The 18,446-nt window shown below is 48.4% G+C and overlaps 9 protein-coding genes across 9 annotated transcripts; 3 read left to right on the top strand and 6 right to left on the bottom strand.

Annotated features, from left to right (window-relative positions):
* Positions 1-503: 503 nt before the first annotated feature.
* Positions 504-1,739, bottom strand: N7473_001033 (putative PP-loop ATPase superfamily protein; the record flags this gene model as incomplete). The annotated part of the gene is made up of 1 exon (XM_057146973.1): positions 504-1,739. The coding sequence occupies one exon, from the start codon at positions 1,737-1,739 to the stop codon at positions 504-506; it is 1,236 nt and encodes a 411-aa protein (XP_057014859.1).
* Positions 1,740-2,042: 303 nt separating this feature from the next.
* On the bottom strand, positions 2,043-3,460 carry N7473_001032 (uncharacterized protein; the record flags this gene model as incomplete). The annotated part of the gene is made up of 2 exons (XM_057146972.1): positions 2,043-3,267; positions 3,324-3,460. 2 exons carry the CDS (start codon positions 3,458-3,460, stop codon positions 2,043-2,045), a joined length of 1,362 nt encoding a protein of 453 aa, XP_057014858.1.
* Positions 3,461-5,529: 2,069 nt separating this feature from the next.
* Positions 5,530-6,753, top strand: N7473_001031 (uncharacterized protein; the record flags this gene model as incomplete). Its single annotated transcript, XM_057146971.1, has 1 exon — positions 5,530-6,753. The coding sequence occupies one exon, from the start codon at positions 5,530-5,532 to the stop codon at positions 6,751-6,753; it is 1,224 nt and encodes a 407-aa protein (XP_057014857.1).
* Positions 6,754-6,809: 56 nt separating this feature from the next.
* N7473_001030 (uncharacterized protein) lies at positions 6,810-8,589 on the bottom strand (the record flags this gene model as incomplete). Its single annotated transcript, XM_057146970.1, has 4 exons — positions 6,810-7,058; positions 7,123-7,227; positions 7,279-8,465; positions 8,523-8,589. 4 exons carry the CDS (start codon positions 8,587-8,589, stop codon positions 6,810-6,812), a joined length of 1,608 nt encoding a protein of 535 aa, XP_057014856.1.
* A 2,050-nt stretch (positions 8,590-10,639) lies between these two features.
* Positions 10,640-11,785, top strand: N7473_001029 (amidohydrolase family protein; the record flags this gene model as incomplete). Its single annotated transcript, XM_057146969.1, has 3 exons — positions 10,640-10,750; positions 10,801-11,370; positions 11,471-11,785. 3 exons carry the CDS (start codon positions 10,640-10,642, stop codon positions 11,783-11,785), a joined length of 996 nt encoding a protein of 331 aa, XP_057014855.1.
* A 383-nt stretch (positions 11,786-12,168) lies between these two features.
* On the top strand, positions 12,169-14,016 carry N7473_001028 (cytochrome P450; the record flags this gene model as incomplete). Its single annotated transcript, XM_057146968.1, has 6 exons — positions 12,169-12,486; positions 12,545-13,012; positions 13,071-13,216; positions 13,279-13,446; positions 13,507-13,756; positions 13,810-14,016. 6 exons carry the CDS (start codon positions 12,169-12,171, stop codon positions 14,014-14,016), a joined length of 1,557 nt encoding a protein of 518 aa, XP_057014854.1.
* A 192-nt stretch (positions 14,017-14,208) lies between these two features.
* Positions 14,209-15,368, bottom strand: N7473_001027 (nucleoporin FG repeat-containing protein; the record flags this gene model as incomplete). Its single annotated transcript, XM_057146967.1, has 3 exons — positions 14,209-14,952; positions 14,994-15,028; positions 15,077-15,368. The coding sequence occupies 3 exons, from the start codon at positions 15,366-15,368 to the stop codon at positions 14,209-14,211; spliced, it is 1,071 nt and encodes a 356-aa protein (XP_057014853.1).
* A 108-nt stretch (positions 15,369-15,476) lies between these two features.
* Positions 15,477-16,751, bottom strand: N7473_001026 (uncharacterized protein; the record flags this gene model as incomplete). Its single annotated transcript, XM_057146966.1, has 1 exon — positions 15,477-16,751. One exon carries the CDS (start codon positions 16,749-16,751, stop codon positions 15,477-15,479), a length of 1,275 nt encoding a protein of 424 aa, XP_057014852.1.
* Positions 16,752-16,919: 168 nt separating this feature from the next.
* On the bottom strand, positions 16,920-18,272 carry N7473_001025 (uncharacterized protein; the record flags this gene model as incomplete). Its single annotated transcript, XM_057146965.1, has 1 exon — positions 16,920-18,272. One exon carries the CDS (start codon positions 18,270-18,272, stop codon positions 16,920-16,922), a length of 1,353 nt encoding a protein of 450 aa, XP_057014851.1.
* Between the last annotated feature and the right edge of the window lie 174 nt (positions 18,273-18,446).

Raw genomic sequence — 18,446 nt, 5'->3', positions numbered from 1 at the left:
GGTTTACGGATGGTCATTTCGGACTCGAATTCGTGCATACCTTGAAGGTCATGGGCATTACTTTTTTTCCCTTGTTGGGCTTGTATACTACTGGACAACGTTCAAATAAAATAGAGAGGCATTCTTGGAAGCATATATGGTTGTCTGATTCTCGGTGATAGATACCTACATGACCATCTGCTAGTGCGGTAGCGAGTTGACGCCTAGGCTGGCGTTGGGATGTATTGGGTTTGCCTTATGGTCGAGCGACATGGTAGCATGACCAACACTTCGTCAACGGTGGGTGTCCGGCTGACAGAGTGTACCCAGTGATCCTATATCATCCAGGACCAGGACAGCTCAGCGATGGAACCAAGCTGGGACAAGGCTGAGAAGTGTGGCTTCCGGGCCAGGGTTGTGAGGCATCCGACCTTCGAGTGCATTGTATGACCCAGCGCCATGTCTGGTGTATAGACCGGTGGAACATGCCGATGATTGTGTAGTCGTAGATAGACGTTGGTCCTTCAACTGTTGGTCAACTGAGTCCGTTCCATCTGTCTCATGAGCGTGGAGCTGCTCTCCTCGTCTTCCATCCCGACGCTAACTTCGATTGCAGTCTTGGGCCTGTTTCGGTTCAGACCATCCAAGAGATTGCATGCTTTGCAGATACGCTGGCTCGAGAGATATCCGCAGCGTTCGCAATGACCAAGAGTCTGTTTCTTGACCACTTTTTGCTGAGAGACATTCAAAGGCTGGCCCTTGGGTAGGCGAATTTCAGTCTCACGGGACTCGGCAGACTCATTTTCAGCCAGTTCCTTCTCCATAGCGGCCATCTCACCACCACTGGTACGTCCGTTCTGACTTCCACAACCACCAACGTCGTCTTCAGCGGCTGCAGTCGACCCGCATTTCTTGCCGCTCTGGTTGACTTCTTGCGGCACGAGGGCAGCCATATCCTCGCCACTCTTCACGATATCCAAGATCGAACTAGGTCGAATTTTCTCCAGGTCTTTGATCAGGGTTCGAGCGCTACCCCGGAATGCCTCTGGGGAATAGATACACTCGGTAGAAAAGTAATCGAGTTGGCGGTGGTGGGCGTAGAGCACGATCTCTTTCTCATAGGCGTATTTCAACGGCTTACTGCGCTTGATATCCGATGCGCCGGATTCAGTCACAATACTCGTTCCTCGAGACAAGCGCGGCAAGTCAGCGCGGAGAAGGTTCATCATGACAGTCTCCGCGACATCGTCCGCATTATGTCCAGTCACGACATGCTTGATGCCTAATTTCGCCGCGCCCCGATCAAGAGCCTGTCGCCGGAATACACCGCAGTATGTGCAGTTGCCCTTCTTGCCAATTTGTGCCACCACCTGATCCATAGTCCACCCGTAAAGCTCCCCGTATCCAAGTATCTCTAGCGGCATGTCGTACTGCACCGCATTGCGCTTGACGGTTTCCAGGCTGTCGTCGCGATAGCCACGGATACCCTCATCGATGGACAGAAGACACAGGTCCAGTCCATATCCGTATCGCTCGTTTAGTGTCTTCAGGACTGCTGCTAGTACAGTACTGTCCTTGCCACCGCTGGCGCCTATCGCGACTCGTTCTCCGGGGCAGAATAGGTTGGTGCCGATGATCGTCTCGTGGACTTCGGTCTCGAATACCTCCAGGAAGCACGTTCGGCAGAGCTTGTGTCGGTTCTTAGGGCGGATTATAACCGCCCGGGCCTCCTTGCAGTTGAAACACGTCGTTGGAGCCATGATGTTCAAGGTGGTTGTCGAGTTGATGATGAGGGGCCAAGAAAGAATTTATGTTCCCCGCATGGCCCGTGCGCCGACGAACTGGCGAGTGGCAACTATACAGCCATGGCAAGTCTTATCTGCCATCCTTCAACACTTTACTGCTTCTGATGAGTAACGATCAAGTCGGTGACCCATCTTAAAAATACAGGGAATATACTGACTGATAGCTATGGACAGTAAAATTCTGAATATTTGCAAACGAAGAAAGAAAATCCCGAAACGACCTGACAAATTGAAATCTGCAGAAGCAGTCATCAGGCATTATACACTAACTTTTTCGCTCTGAGTTTGATAGTGTTGTGGTGGCTTGCCTTTTCGACAGAATAATCCAATCATAAAGACTGGCACCGGCAATTTATTCTTCTTTACCATCTCTTTAGCCAGATGGTGAATATGGTGTCTCCGGTGGATCAGCGAATGATGATAAGGCTGAGAGCGATCTGTGAACAATTTGAGTTGCCCTAGCTCTTCTGGACTAAGTGTCTCAACCACTTGGTCTGTCTTGTCTTCTGCAAAAGCGAAGGAAGTCCCAATTATCTTGAAGCTTCGGGCCATGTGGTGCAGATTAGAAGAATGCCAGTCCTCCTTGGTCCAGATAGGCTTCACATTCCATGGCAGACGGCGCTCGGTTTTAAATGCATTCCACCAGTCTTCCAAGCGCAATCTCCTCTTCTCTCCGCTGACTGCATGAATGCACCCACTAGTCCCGACAGCCGTATGCAATAGAAGCCGATCGACGACCACGTCCACAGGGACTTCGTCAATGGTGGCCTCTTGATCGGGGTTTTCACAACGTGTTGCGAGGACAATTTTGCGACCAGGATGCAAGGCATAGGCAGCTGCACAGGCTGTTGATGGACTCGAATACGAGGTCGTGAAGCCATGGTATGGAAACTCTTCAGCTGGCCCAACTACTGACGGCCGAATGATGAGGATCTTGTCCAAGGCACCTTTCTCAGACGCCTGGTGTAGGACCAGCCGCTCAGCCAAGTGTTTTGCGTACGCATATGGCCATGGAAAGTCGTTCGTCTCGAATTCATGCGAGGTCCCGTTTTTCTGGACCTCTTTCCAAACTTCAGGCGCGCTCTCATGGATGTCTTCACTCTTCCTATTCAGGGAATACACTCGCTCTTGGACCGCCACGTCGCAAGAATCGCTCGTCTTCCAAAGATGCGCATTGACATAAGCGCTTGAAATAAAGACAAACTTCTCCAGATTCGGGAATTTCAAAGCGTACTTTGCAAGACACAGTGTCGGCGCAATGATAGTGTAAGACAGTTCTCGAAGGGAGTTTTTCAGCTCGATTGAACATGCAGCATGAATGAATACATGGACCCGTCTTTTCAGCATTTGCAATGTGTCGTCGTCGAGATCCATCGTTGCTGTATCACCTAGTTCGCCATCCAGAATCGTTATAATGTGGCTTCGGGTTAGAGTATTCGCGATGGGTGCCGGCAGCGTGTTGTTCCATTTTGATTCAGCTTTTCTAGGAAGAGATTGTCAGTACCTGATGATTTTGTAAGCCTGTTACATAAAACTCACGAGTAACCGCCCCGGCAAAGCACGTAGATATGCTCAGGAGTTGCTTGGTTCAAAAGCCTCAAAAGAATGGAGGTGCCAATGAGCCCTGTTCCTCCAGTCAAAAAAAGGATTTTACCGTCATAGTACTCCCATATCATAATTGCTGAGCTCAAAATTGCTTTTGCTCTTGAAAGTTTTCATGAGAAGCGAGGGAGAGATATGCATAACAAGGGACCCGTCTTACTGGAAGGGTGGGTCTCCCGTGGAGATATAGAAAACCGAGTGAGTTCGAGTACGCGGCATCCAAGCCGGTCGTAGAGACACGATTTTCCTTCCAATGATATTGATGTGGCGCAATGAGAAAAACCCCATGGGCTCAAAGGAATCCAGAAATGGGTACATGCAGGTTCTGCGGCTAAGGGGAGGGGATGCAGCTTGTGTAACCGCAGCGCAGGGACTATCCCGGGAGCGTGAGAGCGTATCACGATCGATGTTTGCACATCAGAGAATAGAAAAGTGGTCAATTGCCTATTCCATTGGTTGGCCAGCTGAAATCCTTTCCACGATGTGGCCGGGTTTATGCCCGTATTCGGTTGTGCGACGTGCAAAGACCCTTGTGTTTTGACCTGCAGTATTCTTCAACTTCGAGGTGATTCCAACCAGTACTTAATCATCAGCTGTATGTGACTCAACCTCGGGGTAGGCTTGTGTGATACAGGGTATGAAGCTCAGTACTCACCGCTCTATGGCACTACACATCCTTCTGCGTTTGTGCTCTTCGGAAGTAATTTAGACGAGCAGGAAGGGGTCTACAGGTGAAATAATTTACGGAGTGGCGTTAGAAAGGTGAGCTGGAGTGATATTAAGTAAAAGGAACCCTGCAATCCTATTCCAGACCATCACATGTCAAGCCAACCTTGAGATCCTCACTCGGTAGATCATATACCGAATTCAGAATACATGAACGTGCGAAGGAGGATGCATATGGCCCACCCACAGGCTTGATTGCAGAAGTATGCATTATTGTGGCAGAGGACTTGACTTCTCAGGTCGCACCATGACCACTATGTGGGACAGCTGCTACTTCTACTTGAGTGAGTGGATCAAGAAATTCTTAAACACGAAAGACCCGCGTTAGCCACGTTTTGACGAAAAGATAGACCAGGGATTCTATGATTTTTTTTCATAGCTCTGTTAGAGATCGGAAGAGTCCTTCGATATAAAATAGTTTAGGATTATCCCAGGGTTGTTCTGGTACTATTCTGACCTCAGGAGATAGAAAATACTACATACCCCTCAATTCGCCGGGTGGCTTTCCCTGACAAATCGTTGTATGAAATGGTCGATCTGAATCTCTGGATCCTAGGATATGATTAATTTTGTCTCATCTTCCAATCCAGCTCCTGCTCACTTGATTTACGCCAAGTGATGTTCGCAATAGCTTCATGTTCTAGTACCAGGCGCTCAAGATAGCAGTTAGTCCTGCCAGGTGGTAAGCGGTTATTTTTGATAGCCGACTGAATCTAAGAATACAACTAAAGTTGCAAATATTGGTCGAACTATTGAATTGCTATACTCGGAACCCACTTTTACAGATTGCCGAGCCGGTAGTGTCTTATCTGTCTTATCTGCCTGGGTTTGCGTCCCCGCAAAGTCTAATTTCGAGTCTATTCCCGATGTACCCCGATGGATAGTATCGTAGACACTTTCCCGAAAGAGTCAGGTCCACCCGAGCTTATCGACTGTCTCGGCATCGTAGCTCCAACCCGACCCCTCGGTGACCCTTCCAAGTTTTCCAAGTTCAACCTTTGAGATTAAATCCTCGACATTCCAGAACACCTCTGCCTGACAGCGGACTTTCCTCGTTATCGGCAAAGAAGGCCATAATCCGGTGGGCTAAAGAATGGCAGATTGATATAATCATTTCTGACTCTGCCTCCTGTGCAAGGCTACAAAGCCTAATGATCTATATACGCCCATGGAGATGAATCTGCCTGTTCCGCCCTGAGATTTGACGATGTCTGCCCCAATAACGCCAAAACGAGCATGCGACCAATGTCATTTGGTGAAGGAAAAATGCCGCCGCACAACTGCCGAAACTTCCTGTGAAAGATGTGACAGGCTCAGCCAAGTCTGCCGAACAACTAGACATGCTGCAAAGACTGGCAGGAAGCGTCGAGCCTCGACAGAGCTGTCCTATACTCTTCCCACCTCCGCGAAACCGAAGATGGCGACAATCAATACTCCCATCTCTGGTGGAGATCACTTGAACACCTCCGTCAAGTCTTACGGTGCCAGCTTGGCCAGCAAATCGGTCGTATTCTCCGATCTTGATGAATCGGAACGCTATTTCTTGAATATTATGAAAGATATCGCGAAACCTTCACCCCTCGCGAAATATCTCGTCGCCTCCACTTTCTATGAATCCCATCATTCCTCGTTCATTCGGAATCTCACACAGCCATCTCCCATTCTCAGAAATGCGACTGTAGCCTGCGCAGCAGCTCTTCTTGGAGACCAATCCAACGAGTATGTCAAAAAAGGCTTGGAGATTGGACATAGACGGGCGGCATTGGCAGTTTCGTCCCTCCGATCACTCGAGATCGATAACGAACAAGACTTGGTGACTGCAATTGTACTCGGGGTTGCGTTGTTGACTTTTGCGATGCACGTGGCCGACGGCCAGCCCTTCTTGATCTCGCATTACACCCTAAGTCTCATCAAAATGCGATGTCCAGATTTGTCGCGCCTAGATCCATCACTAATGGATTTTTTGATGTGTCTAGTCTGCGCAGAGACGTTTGAATGCGTTCTTCGATCGCGAGTTCCCAGTCTGAAGGTGAACACCCACGACCGAGGATGCTTTGTTGACCGTTATCTCGGCATCAGCTCGCCAATGCTTTCCTACTACTATGATATATGCCAAGCCGGCAATTCGCTCCAAAAAGTGGGCATGGCAGATGACCCGGATTTGCTTAGACGACTGAAGGGAATACAACTTGCTGTGGAAGAATGGCAACCGTTACAACCACCAGACTTTGTTGAACGATTCACTCATATTGAAGTCGTGGTTATGATAGCGCAAACCAAAATCCTTCGACTGGCTGCCCTGCTTATAATACATCGTTTACGCCATCCATTTGGGAAGCAGGACACAGATGCGCTACTGTTGTCTAACGCGATCATAGCTGAATTCGAAACGGTTATTCATATTTCCCATCACTCGATTCCATGCACTTCACTTGCATACCTGGCTGCCTGTTTTGAAGTCGTCGAGAAAGAAGCAAGGCAAAGGGTGCTAGAGAGAAGTACCCAAATAGTTACCTTCTCAAAACAGGCGCAAATCCATTTCAAGGTTACGCTAAGTTCCATGTGGAAGGCAAGGGACTCTAGGAATCCATTTTACTGGTTTGAACTCCACAAATATGTCTCTGGACCAAAAATAAGATAACCAAAGAGATTCATGAATTTGGAAACATACAACAATGGTATAGAACTAACAACACCCTAAACTGTTCGACGACCAATCTGATTGGCAGCCATTCTGCGATACCTTGCGGCAGTTGCGACTCGTGCCTTCTTCCCCCAAATGAGAAGAGGAACTGGAATGAGATACAGGAAGAAAGCCACAACTGCCGCAAGAATGTGCAGATTTTGCATACCCATACCATTGATCCACGGTGTGATCACGAAGAGAATGATCACAGAAATGATATTCCGCATGAAAATAACGCCGACTAGGGCATCACCAATGATCTTTTCACAAAACTGTTAGCACATGGAAATACATAAAATGTATATAGAGGAAGATGGAACTCACATCCTGATAGCAGTCCATGAGGTAGGAAAGTGAGACACCGCTGATAGAGGACAGTGTGAATCCAAACACGCCGAAGCCCACGGCAAGGCACGACCAGTGCACCCCCTGAAAGAGATTAGTCGGGTACATAATTTTCGGAAAATAAGATGGACATACGTAGGCAAGTCCGAGACCAAACATCAAAATACATGCCGGGCCCAATACCACGGCAGGAAGAGCCAGCCAGAGGCGTTGTTCGGGCTCATAGATGCCACCGTTCTTCTTTGAAAGCCATAGAATTGACTTATCACTCAGGTATCCACCACATGGGAAGCCAAGAACAGCACCCACGAATGGTGCCACATTCATAAGACCGATACCAATTGCATCAAAATTGTATGGTGGCATGAGCATATAAGTTGCCTGAAGCGAAGTCATCATCGCAAACCAAGCCAAAGTGGAGCCATAAGTTATCGCAGCGTATGTGACAGCTGGAAATGTGAATAAGGTCTCAATTGGCTGCCAAAAGTGTGGAAGGAGAGATTCCTCTGTAGGTGTGATGAGGGCCATTCGTTGAAAGTACGTTTTCGGCTTGATCTCCAGGTTAGTCGCGACTCGACTTGTGACCGCCTGTTCAGTCGGGATTCTCTTCTTGTCCATGGTGTCTTCAGATAATTCGGTTGCAAGAGCCGGAGTCGCAGGAATAACGCTCTGGCCGTTAAGAATAGGCACAAACTTTGACTCCTCAAAGAGAAATATGACGCACAGAGTAGTGAGAGCGAAGAAGATGACACACCACCACCACATCCATCGCCAGCCTTGCGAAATGACAATATAGCCTGAGGCTACGGGTCCCAAGAAGGCGCCCGCACTCTGGAAAATAACAAACCACTCATTCATAGTAGCATGCTGGTGTACGAAAAACAGGTCTGCGACGGTAATTTGCGCAATGACTTCGGATATAGCACCACCCAATCCAGAAATCAAATTAGCACCGATATAGCTACCGACACTGTAGGTCTGCGCCTGCCATACGCAAGATGCAAGCTGCAACACGGTACTAAAAAGGTAGATCGGCCGGCGACCATATTTATGCACGAGGGGGATAAAGAAGAAGCATCCGATGGCAAGTCCGCCATAATTGACCGCCGCGCCAGCATTTAGAATATCAACGGAGAAACCGAGCTCTTCTTCCATGGGCCCCCATGCTGTAAACCCTATGTCGAGTTGAACAAAGGTCCATAGAACGAAGAAGCTGACGAGTGTGTAGTTGAGGACCTTTCGAGCCGTTGACCAATTTAAAGGATCATTGGGGTCGGCGGAGGGCGTAGGGACAAGGACGATCTGGTCGCCGGTTCGATGAACTGCATTGATCGGTCAACAAGAAGGCCGAGATTATCGGGAAAGGGAGCTCATTCTACCATCTTCGAGGGCAACTGTCCCCGGTGCCCAGAAGGCCTCATCACGATCAGCATGTTCGTTAACCATACCGAAGGGGATACCAGGATAAGAGTGGTGATATGGAAAGAGAAAAGAATTTGAATTCACACTGGAAGTTCAGCTGGTGACGAGCATGCATCTGCATGCTGCAGGTGGCTGGCCATGGCTTTAAAAGGACCTTTCGAGGCCACCTCCTCACGAATGACTATATTTGAGCGTGCGGAGATAAGCTGCGACCGTGAACGTTATCGCTTCGGTCGTCAAAGGGCTCAGTGGGGAAGACTTCATGACGATAGCCTCAAGGACGAATCAAAAAGCACAAAACGGGCCGGCTTGGCATGAAAGATAGATGGGTCATAGACATGATCCACCCCCGCTTATCTTGCCCGGTAAACTTTCGATAGCCCTCCTCGATGATTAGCGGGGAGCCAGTAAGGATGCGTGGTTTGATTCACATTGAAACTGAAACGCAGACTCGGGATGCTTTGGCGGACTTTATTCCGCATACAAGGTGAATGATATGCTTGTCGTCAACAAGCCCTCGGCTCTCATTGCCTGGTTGGACTTTCCTATTTTAAACAAGATACGAAAGCGTCTGCCTGCAGTCTTCATCTCGTTGAAAGAGAGCTTTGAGGTAGCTTTGAGGCTCGAGGTCTGGCCTTCCATGCCCTGCTCAAATTCAGACGATATCAAAAGGAAAGAAAAACTAACGTTGCCATCAACCAACAATGAAAAGGAAAACAGGTGGACACTCAATGTAGCTACGCAAAGGTATCCCTGAATTTCTTTAGTCCCTAATTGTCGTAGAACACCGTTCATGCTCGCCTCCCGCTTGAACCCCCGCTTGAACCCCCGCTTGATTCAATCACTACCTACTCCGTTCATTCCGCAAATGAAACCGAGCGTTTATGTCCTCAACTGCGGGGTTCAATTTTGCCGTTACCTGGGTGGTCTGCCTAACAAGAAATTCTTGCCTGAGCTTGGTTTTTGAGTAGTATGGCGATATATACAGCTGGATATCTTCGTCGGTGTATCCTGGGATAAATGAAGTTTACATTAGTATCCTGCAAGTTGTTGGCCTGTTTTCGTTGATCAATTCTAGGGTCAAGTTTTTAACCTACTAAACTTGCCAGATTCGACCACGAGATGAACTAGCTACCTTTAGCAACGGCTGGAGAAGTTTTCTTCACCTACAATTTAGAGAGCTGCGGTACATTCTTCAGTCTTATCTGGAAATAATTGAGGGGATGAAGGCAACTACTAGTTCAGATCGAAAAAACCAAGAGAACCTCGGAAATGATCCACCAAAATGTTTGCTCGTAATAATCACCAACACACTTGGAGCGTTGTTTCTTGACCTAATTTCAGCTTGAATCTTTTCTATATAGGAGCGTTGCGAATCGCACACCCTATGCCCAATTAGGATGCCAAGTGTCTATGTAATACGATAGCTGAATGATGCCCACCATCTGCCAATTCCCTCCCCTGTGAATATATATACTAATATTTTCTAATACCCCCCTCTTTGCTGATATCCCCTATAAAGATTTTATCGCCACCCCCATCACTATCACCTTTTTGCTACCCTCCTACCCTCGCTCACACTTAATTTTACTATCCCTATCACACTATTCCTAAGGATGAAATAGAAGCTGATTAATTTTTATTGCAGAAAAGACCTCATGGTTTATCTGGGTGTCAGAAAACTCGCATTATTGAAGGATAACTGCGACAACATGCAATTTAGCTGTGATTGGCATACCTGTTCACTGCTACGTATTTACACCAAAACTATGCGCCAAGACAGTGCGGTGTGCTGCTGTGGCCGATATCTGCCTACTGCAATAGATCGAGATATGCAGGTTGATTGAGTCGCGGCCAATGATTTAAACTGCCACATCACGGCTGTTTGATTGCCGGCCCCGCATCGATTCTGACCGCGACTTGGGGCGTTGTCGGCTTTGAATCATTTGCGGGATCTATGGGCTACCCCGCGTAGGTGAAAAAAGAACATCTCAAACCATCTTGCGGGGTGTCCTCTTTGCTTGTACCCGGATGAAACACAACATACTATCAAACAACACAGTATCTAGACAGAATGGATAGAATAGATGTGCACGCTCACTGCGTGCCACCGGCTTATCGAGAGTGTTGTCTACAGAATGATTTTGCAGGAAGAGGAAAGCCAGATGGCATGCCGAAAATCCCTGTAAGAATTTCAAGATCCTTAGTTCATTTCATCTCTCAAGCAAAATATAGGACTGGGACCCCGAGACGCATATCGCAGTGATGAAAGACCTAGGCATTTCAAGGTCAATACTCAGCATGTCGTCTCCAGGTACTCATCTATTTCCCAGCGACGACCAGAAGGCCCGGTCTTTGACAAGAGAGGTGAACGAATACATGTCAGAGGTCTGCACCAAGTACAAGCAATATTTCCACTTCTTCGCATCGCTTCCACTTCCAGATGTTGAAGGCTCTCTCGCTGAGATCGATTACGCTATCGACCACTTGGGTGCTGTGGGATTTCAGATTATGACTAACTCCCATGGAATTTACCCTGGAGATCCGCGATTCTGTCGTATCTATGACAAGCTGAGCGAAAGGAAGACTATCGTGTTCTTTCACCCTACCAGTTGCAACCTTCAACGGGGAACGGGGTCGGTCGAACACGTGAATCCCCTTGCTGGAGTTCCCAGTCCGCTCATGGAGTTCATGTTCGACACCACTCGAGCCCTTACCAGTCTTTTGACATCTGGTACAGTTACTCGATGCCCAGGTATCAAATTCTTAATATGCCACTGTGGTGCAACCTTCCCACCGATTGCGGTAAGATAGAAGTCTTCTTTTTATTGCTCGTACGATCTTTTAATCGATGCACGAGTTACTGGAAAATCTCAGTTTGTTTGCTAACAAACCTTTCCCAAAGGCACGTATTGCGGAATTTTCTCAGTTCTTGATCGAGGACGGAGAACTGATGACACTCAAAACAATCAAAAATCTACTTCAGACTCGCTTCTACATTGACCTTGCTGGTGTACCATTTCCAGATCAAATCCATGGTCTCCTCCGACATATGGACACCACCAGATTACTTTACGGGAGTGATTATCCATTCACCCCAGCTCCGCTTGCAAAGTCTTTGGCGAAGAGATTGGACGACGGGCTGAAGACCGACTTTGGAGCCGAGACGCAAAAGCGCATTCTATTGACCAATGCCCAAGACATGTTAGACAGACGTTAACACGTGGAGTCTTCCATGACGATCGAAAAATCAACCTATGTATTCAGAGGACGGAAGATAGCTTGGTGATTGGGGATGAAATGGCAATCGAAGGCTTCTTCACGAAATCTATTTTGTATCTCGAGAGACAAAATCTAGCCACTGTGGGACCTTGTTTGTTCATGTTAGCGGGAAGATAGATCCCACAAAATTTTCCCCGATGGTTTATATTCACTAAACGCGGGGATCTTACTCCGCACGAACCGAAGTCTGAAAATGCGGGGAGAACGATCACTATACATATCACTTGCTTGCTATATATGAAGTTTAATTGACTCACTTGGATGCTCTCATCAGACGTTTCAGGCTCCAGGTTGGTTTTAAAGTAAAGTAACACCTTCAACATGGGGATCATATCGACGTTGCAACAACAGTGCCGAGATTGGGCGACCCTTGCCGTTGTTGTATTGGCGTTGGCTATACTCGTTCCGTCAATTGTGGCTGCTTTCAAGCCAGGTCTCAGATCAATTCCAGGGCCCCTTCTCGCTCGATTTTCACCTTTTTATCGACTTGTGAAGCTATCCAAAGGCGATGCACCGGTCTACTATCGGAAGCTTCACAATAAATACGGTCCTATCGTACGCACTGGACCTAATACTGTAGACATTTCCGACTCAAAAGCAGTTCCAATCATATACGGGATCAACAGCAAATTTTTCAAGGTACTTCCCCACTCGATTCGATAATCATGATTTATAAGTAACCCAAGACCTCTACCAGTCTGCCTTCTATGACACCTTCAGCCCCTTCTTTGAAGACAAAGTCATGCCGAGCATGTTTACGGTCAGGGATCCAGTGGCGCATCAAGCTCTGCGACGACCGGTGGCCCAAAAGTTCTCTATGTCTTCGATCAAGTCTCTCGAGCCATTTACAGATGAATGTACGAAGATATTCGTCGATGCAATGAAGGATCTCGAGGGCCAGCAAATTGACCTTGGAGTCTGGCTACAATGGTACGCATTTGATGTCATTGGGGCTATCACATTCCGACGTCGATTTGGATTCATGGAGAAACGCGAAGACGTACAAAATATGATTGGCGGTCTTGAGTCGGGACTGCAATATGCAGGGATTGTCAGTCAAGTACCATCCTTGCATGGGTGGTTGATGGGTAATCTTTGGGTTTCAAAGCTTTTGACAGCACAGCCTTTCTTCAAAGTGGCAGATCCACTTCGGACAATGGTGGAGGTAAAGCTTCAAGAGATTTTCTTTGTTAATTCAAATGCTAAAGATTGGATTCCTACAGATTACGCAAGAATGCATTAATGAGTATGACCGTCAGACCCAAAAACATGGGGAACGACCGGATTTCCTGGCTTGGCTTCGAAGTGAAGAGAGAAAGGGAAAGCCAATGTCTAACCGTGACATGATGAACCATCTCAGCAACAATCTGTACGAAATAATCGTTGGTTACCTGAAAATTTTGACCTTGTATTACTGACCTCCCACCTTAGACTTGCAGGTAGCGATACCACGGCTATCTCGCTCCGCGCGATTATTTACTATCTTCTTCAAAATCGATCAGCCTACAAGAAACTACAGAAGGAAGTAGATGATGCAGATAACAACGGGAAACTATCACCTTACATCACATACGCCGAGTGTCTCGAGCTTCCTTACCTGTAAGTAGCCCTACTCATGAAAGCCAAGACTTAGAAGATCCGAGTTAACAAGTCAAACAGACAAGCGGCAATGAAAGAAGCAATGCGATGTCATCCGGGAGTATCATACCCCCTCGAGAGGGTTGTTCCTGAAGGCGGGACCCTGCTTTGTGGCACCCATCTCGAGGCTGGTACAATCGTCGGGGTGAACGCTGCCGTGATTCATCACGACAAATCTATCTTCGGCGAAGATGCCGCATCATTCCGACCAGAGAGGTGGATTGAATCTCACGAAGAGAAGATTAAGCTGATGGATCGGCATTTGATGACTGTAAGTGCCGCCTTGTTATCGCTGTACTAGAATTGCTCTGACTGAACCACCAGTTCGGCTATGGATCTCGAACGTGTATTGGGAAGAACATCTCTATTATGGAAATGGGAAAACTCGTTCCACTTTTAATTCGTCATTTTGAAATTGAGTGGGCGTCTGACGAGCCAGAGTGGCGTGTTGAAACTTATTGGTTTGCTAAGCAACACGGCTTGAAATGCCGGATGCGTTCTCGGGATGTTCCTGCTAAGCTAGGGTTCTAAGAGAGTATTCCCACTACATTTATCTCAAGCTAGAAATTAGTTCATATCTATAAATTTTTACTTGGCGGCTAAATGAAATATTGAAAATGTGATTTAATTTCAACGACTCTTTGAGCAACTATCTCTCTACTAGCCCTATCATTCTTCTTTTTCGATTTTGTAAGTGAAGTCGAACAGAGTGGAGACTTGACATCAAACCAGAGCCATGATCTCGTTCTTGTGAGCTTCAATGACCTGGAAACAAACTTGATCCAATATTTTAGAAACCCAGAATTCAACTTTATCATAGACTAACTCCCAAACACTCCGAGAATCCGCATTCTTATTCAAAAGGAATGCGCCTGCTAGCACGGTAGCAACGATGTTCGCGGCATCCGTGCCAAGACTTTCCACCTGCAGCAAGTGGAGGACCCGCACTTGAATATCTGCCATATTGTATCCGAGGACATCAAATAAACTCTGTGCCCATTCCCAGTTTCCTTCAAAAGTTTGCAATCCAACGAGGGCGTGTACTTTTGAAGGTTTTGTGAGTTGTGCTGGCTTTGCATTATCCGGCTCTTGTCTAGCGGTCAGTGATGCCTTTTTCTGACTTGGCATAGAAAGGGGTGTTGGAACAGTGATATTGGCAAACGGGTTCGAACCAGAGCTGGCTCTTCCAAAGAGTGAGCCACCTGTTGAGGGTTGAGTCGATGAGCCAAAGAGGTCTCCAGGTGGGGCCTCAAAAGCACTTTGGGCCAAAGGTTGAGCTTGACCAAATGCCCCAAAGGCAGGTTGGCTTGACGGAGGCGGTGAAGGAGCTCCAAAAGAGGACACAGGCGACGAAACCATACGGAGATTTTGCTCCATTGGGGCTTCGGCAACTGCACCAGAGAGACTTGCCCCTGGCGCAGGTGGAGGAGGAGGTGGTGTTCTGGCAAATACCGGGCTTGCTTGCATCTGAACCATTTGTCTCGCATTGCTAGCTTCAAGTAACGCACAGCCTCCCATTGCTGGAGCGCGAGGCCCTGGTGCGCTTGAATCTTCATAACAGGCCATCAGCATCGGGGCCCCCGACCCAGACCCAGGCAATGCAGGCCTCGAGCACTCTCAAATGCGCGGTGGCGGGTTCGGACCGGCAGCTTTTGTGTCTCAGTCTCAGTCGGCTTTTGTGTCTCCTCTGAGCTAGAGGATGCATCACTTTCGAGTGCAACAAATGAGCAGTACTTTCCAGTAACCTGATATTTGATTCCTAGGCTCTGGCACTCATGCGCTGCGAGTTTCTGCTGTGTTTCTGAGTGTAATTGCTGGAATGGATTGCCCGCCGCATCCCGCGTGTCTTGAAGCCAGCCGTGATTTTCCTCTAGTTCAATCATTGCTTTGCGTGACGCAAGGTGATGAATTGTCTCCCCCTTACCGGAATTGCTGATGGGGATTTGCAATTCCAGAGGGCCGAACTTCGAGGTAGCACGGAAGATAAGTGATTATGGAGTGCGATGTGAAGACCTGGGGTCTAGCAGGAGATAGACCGTAGTTCTGATGAAGGGGTAAAGGGATGGAATTTTGTAAGGCGCCTGAAGAGCTCGAGGGGGAAGCATATTGGGAACATTCTTGTCATCTGCCTGCTGGCGGGATCCAAACTCTGCATCTGATCCTTTCAAGCTGGTATCGAAGAAGGAGATAGGTTGCTGCACGGTAGTTTGTGGTGATGCTTCAGGGGTCTCGGCTGCAACTTCGGTCTCCGAGTCCGACATAGGCTCGTCGGTATCAACGGCCTCGAAATCATCGTCCTTACCGTCATACTGTACCTCGAGCGTGTAGTCAAAGATGTGAGGAATTAGTGCACCCTTCAGCATTCTTATTACCTTCGAATCCAACTCTTCATATTCAATCACAGACTGAGAGAAGCCATTTCCAGCTCGCGCGATACCCTCAACGAGCGAATGGGATGCGGCGTCTCCGATGGCAAGAGAAAACAAGCGAGCGGTATTGTCGGCGGCGGATGTAGGAACGAAGTTGAATAGCTGCTGTTGATTGAAAATTTGACCATCAGTGAGTAGAATAACTTCCAGATCCTTGCCTTTGAGACGATTTGTGACAGCGGCAACGACGGCCGATTGCATCTCCGTACCGCCCATGTTGGCACTGATAGTGGACACAAAGTGCAAGGCGTCATTTAGACTCGATGCGTCGTAAACTCTGCTGGTTGGCCAAAGGAAGGTAAAGCTGGACCCAAAGGAGCAAATGTTCAACGTAATGCCAATCGGCAGCGATTTGAGAAATATCCGAAGGGCTTCCTGTAATGTGACAATTTTGTCACTCATACTTCCACTGCGGTCAATCACGAAGACGATTTCTGGTTGAGCTGGTGGTAGGCTGAATTGGGGAACCAATGTGGCCATCAGAGCCCGCTGGCCTGGAACTGTGGAATGGACTTCAAGCAGGGCTCGGGGGTTATCCAACCCATCATCCTTGGCGACTAGAACAAAGTCGCGTTCTAACAAAGCATTTTCGCCCTCGACAAGACGCAGGCTGGCAGAGGCTCTGGACGGGTCAAAAGGATAGGCATCGGCAGGGGTGGAAGACATCCGGCCCAGCGAAACTTTAACGGAATGACTTGGAGATTGTAGTTCCCGAAGTATCGAACCCTTCTCCATGAGAACATCGACCGTGATGGAGAGACCCTCTAGGCCCGCGGACAGACCATTTCCATTATGGTACCCCTGTTCATATGCGTAGATACCAACAGTGAGACCCATTGGTACCCAAGTCAAACAGTTGGAACATCTATCAAGGGGGTTTTGCTTTTTATGGACGAAGCTGCCTACTTTCAGGTGTCTGGAAGCAATGAGTATTTGCTGTCAAGATTGATACAAGGTACATCTATTTGGCAGAGAATCAAATTCCTGTGGAGTGCAAAACGCTATTCAAAGCTTGCTGGTCGACGAAGTTATGCGGAAGACCTCCTCGCTCTCACTTTGCTGCGATCTTCCAGTTCGAGCACGAACAGCATGAGCCGAGGCTGCCTTGCCAGCCCTGCGACCAAATACGGCACCTGATGTCAGGCCACTTCCACCCGGATAGTTCGAGTAGAAGAGACCACCAAGCATCTCGCCGACGCAGAAAATCCCCGGAATCGGACGACCAGTAGACGCGTCGATCAGTTGTGCTGTCTGCGGGTCGACCTTAAGACCGCCAAATGTAAAAGTGATGCCACAGGTGACTTTGACAGCAAGATATGGAGCCTGATCCAGTGGAAGTGCCCAGTTTGATTTGGCGATGGCCAGTTCTTTCTGAGAGGATTGGGTAGACAGGCCATCCTTGATCGTGGGGTCCCATTTGGCTGATAGATTTTCGCGGCGATGAGCATAGACAGCTTGGTTGTACTCTTTGATGGTACGAACAAAGGCCTCCTTGTCACGGAGACCGCGATGTCCACATTTTTCAGCAAGTTCCTCCAGTGTCTCGGCAGTAATGTGCTCAACACGCTCCTCGCGGTACTCTTCTGATCGAAGCCAAGGCTTCATCTGAGAGTCCCACACCTGAAAGGCGAGATGTTCTGGCTGCTGGAGGATTGCTCGGCCGAACTTCGCATAGGTATAGTTTCGCAAGTCGATTCCCTCATCGACAAATCGCCGACCATCAATATTCAACATCAACCCGAGAGGATATCCGGACTTGGTGTACTCATTGGAAGCAATGCGGTCGCCGGTATCCGCGTCTGCGTTGGCATCCCATGCAACAGAGTGGCAACCAGACCAGTTACCGACGGGCTGCGCTCCAAGCTGGTGCATAGCCACTTCAAGGCCGTCGCCGGTATTGTAAGGAGTTCCACGAACCTTGGCGAGGTCCCAGCCAGGGCCGAGGAACTGGCTGCGCATGCGAGCATTTGCTTCAAACCCACCAGCTGCTAGGATCACGGCGGTGGCCTGGATCACATAGTCCTTTTCTCCAATCTTGACGGAGACCAGATAGCTCTCACTGTGTGGGTCTTGCTGGATTCCCACGAGCGTAGTTGACCAAGATACGTCAATCTTGCATCTCTCGGTGGCAGCTCGGTAGTCGGCGATCAGGCTTTTACCACCATCCTCTGTTTTGAGACAGAGGCCTCCCCAAAACTTGAGCCTCCCATCGACCTCGTAGGCTTGCCGATTGAATGAAAGATGGAAGCGAATACCGTGGCTAGCCAGCCACTTGATGGTTGAATTCGAGTCCTCAACAAGAGCTTTAGCAAGCGCGGGATCAGATCTGCCCATGCAAACTTTGTCGAGATCGGCCATGAAGTCCTGGGCGGTATAGGGGGCCAGGTCTATTCTTTCAGCCTGCTCGCCCAATCCTTTCCGTTGTCTTCGCGTCCCCTAAAGCTCTGAGAGCAGGATCTCGAGGTCTCAGACCTATAGCCAAGAACTCATTGATATTGACCTTGGCGCTGGTTCCACCTTGCCCTCCTACGT

The sequence above is a fragment of the Penicillium subrubescens genome (assembly GCF_028828155.1).
Source record: "Penicillium subrubescens strain IBT 31985 chromosome Unknown utg000001l_segment0_segment0, whole genome shotgun sequence".
Taxonomy (NCBI): Eukaryota; Fungi; Ascomycota; class Eurotiomycetes; order Eurotiales; family Aspergillaceae; genus Penicillium; species Penicillium subrubescens.
This window is presented reverse-complemented; position numbering and strand designations above follow the sequence as displayed.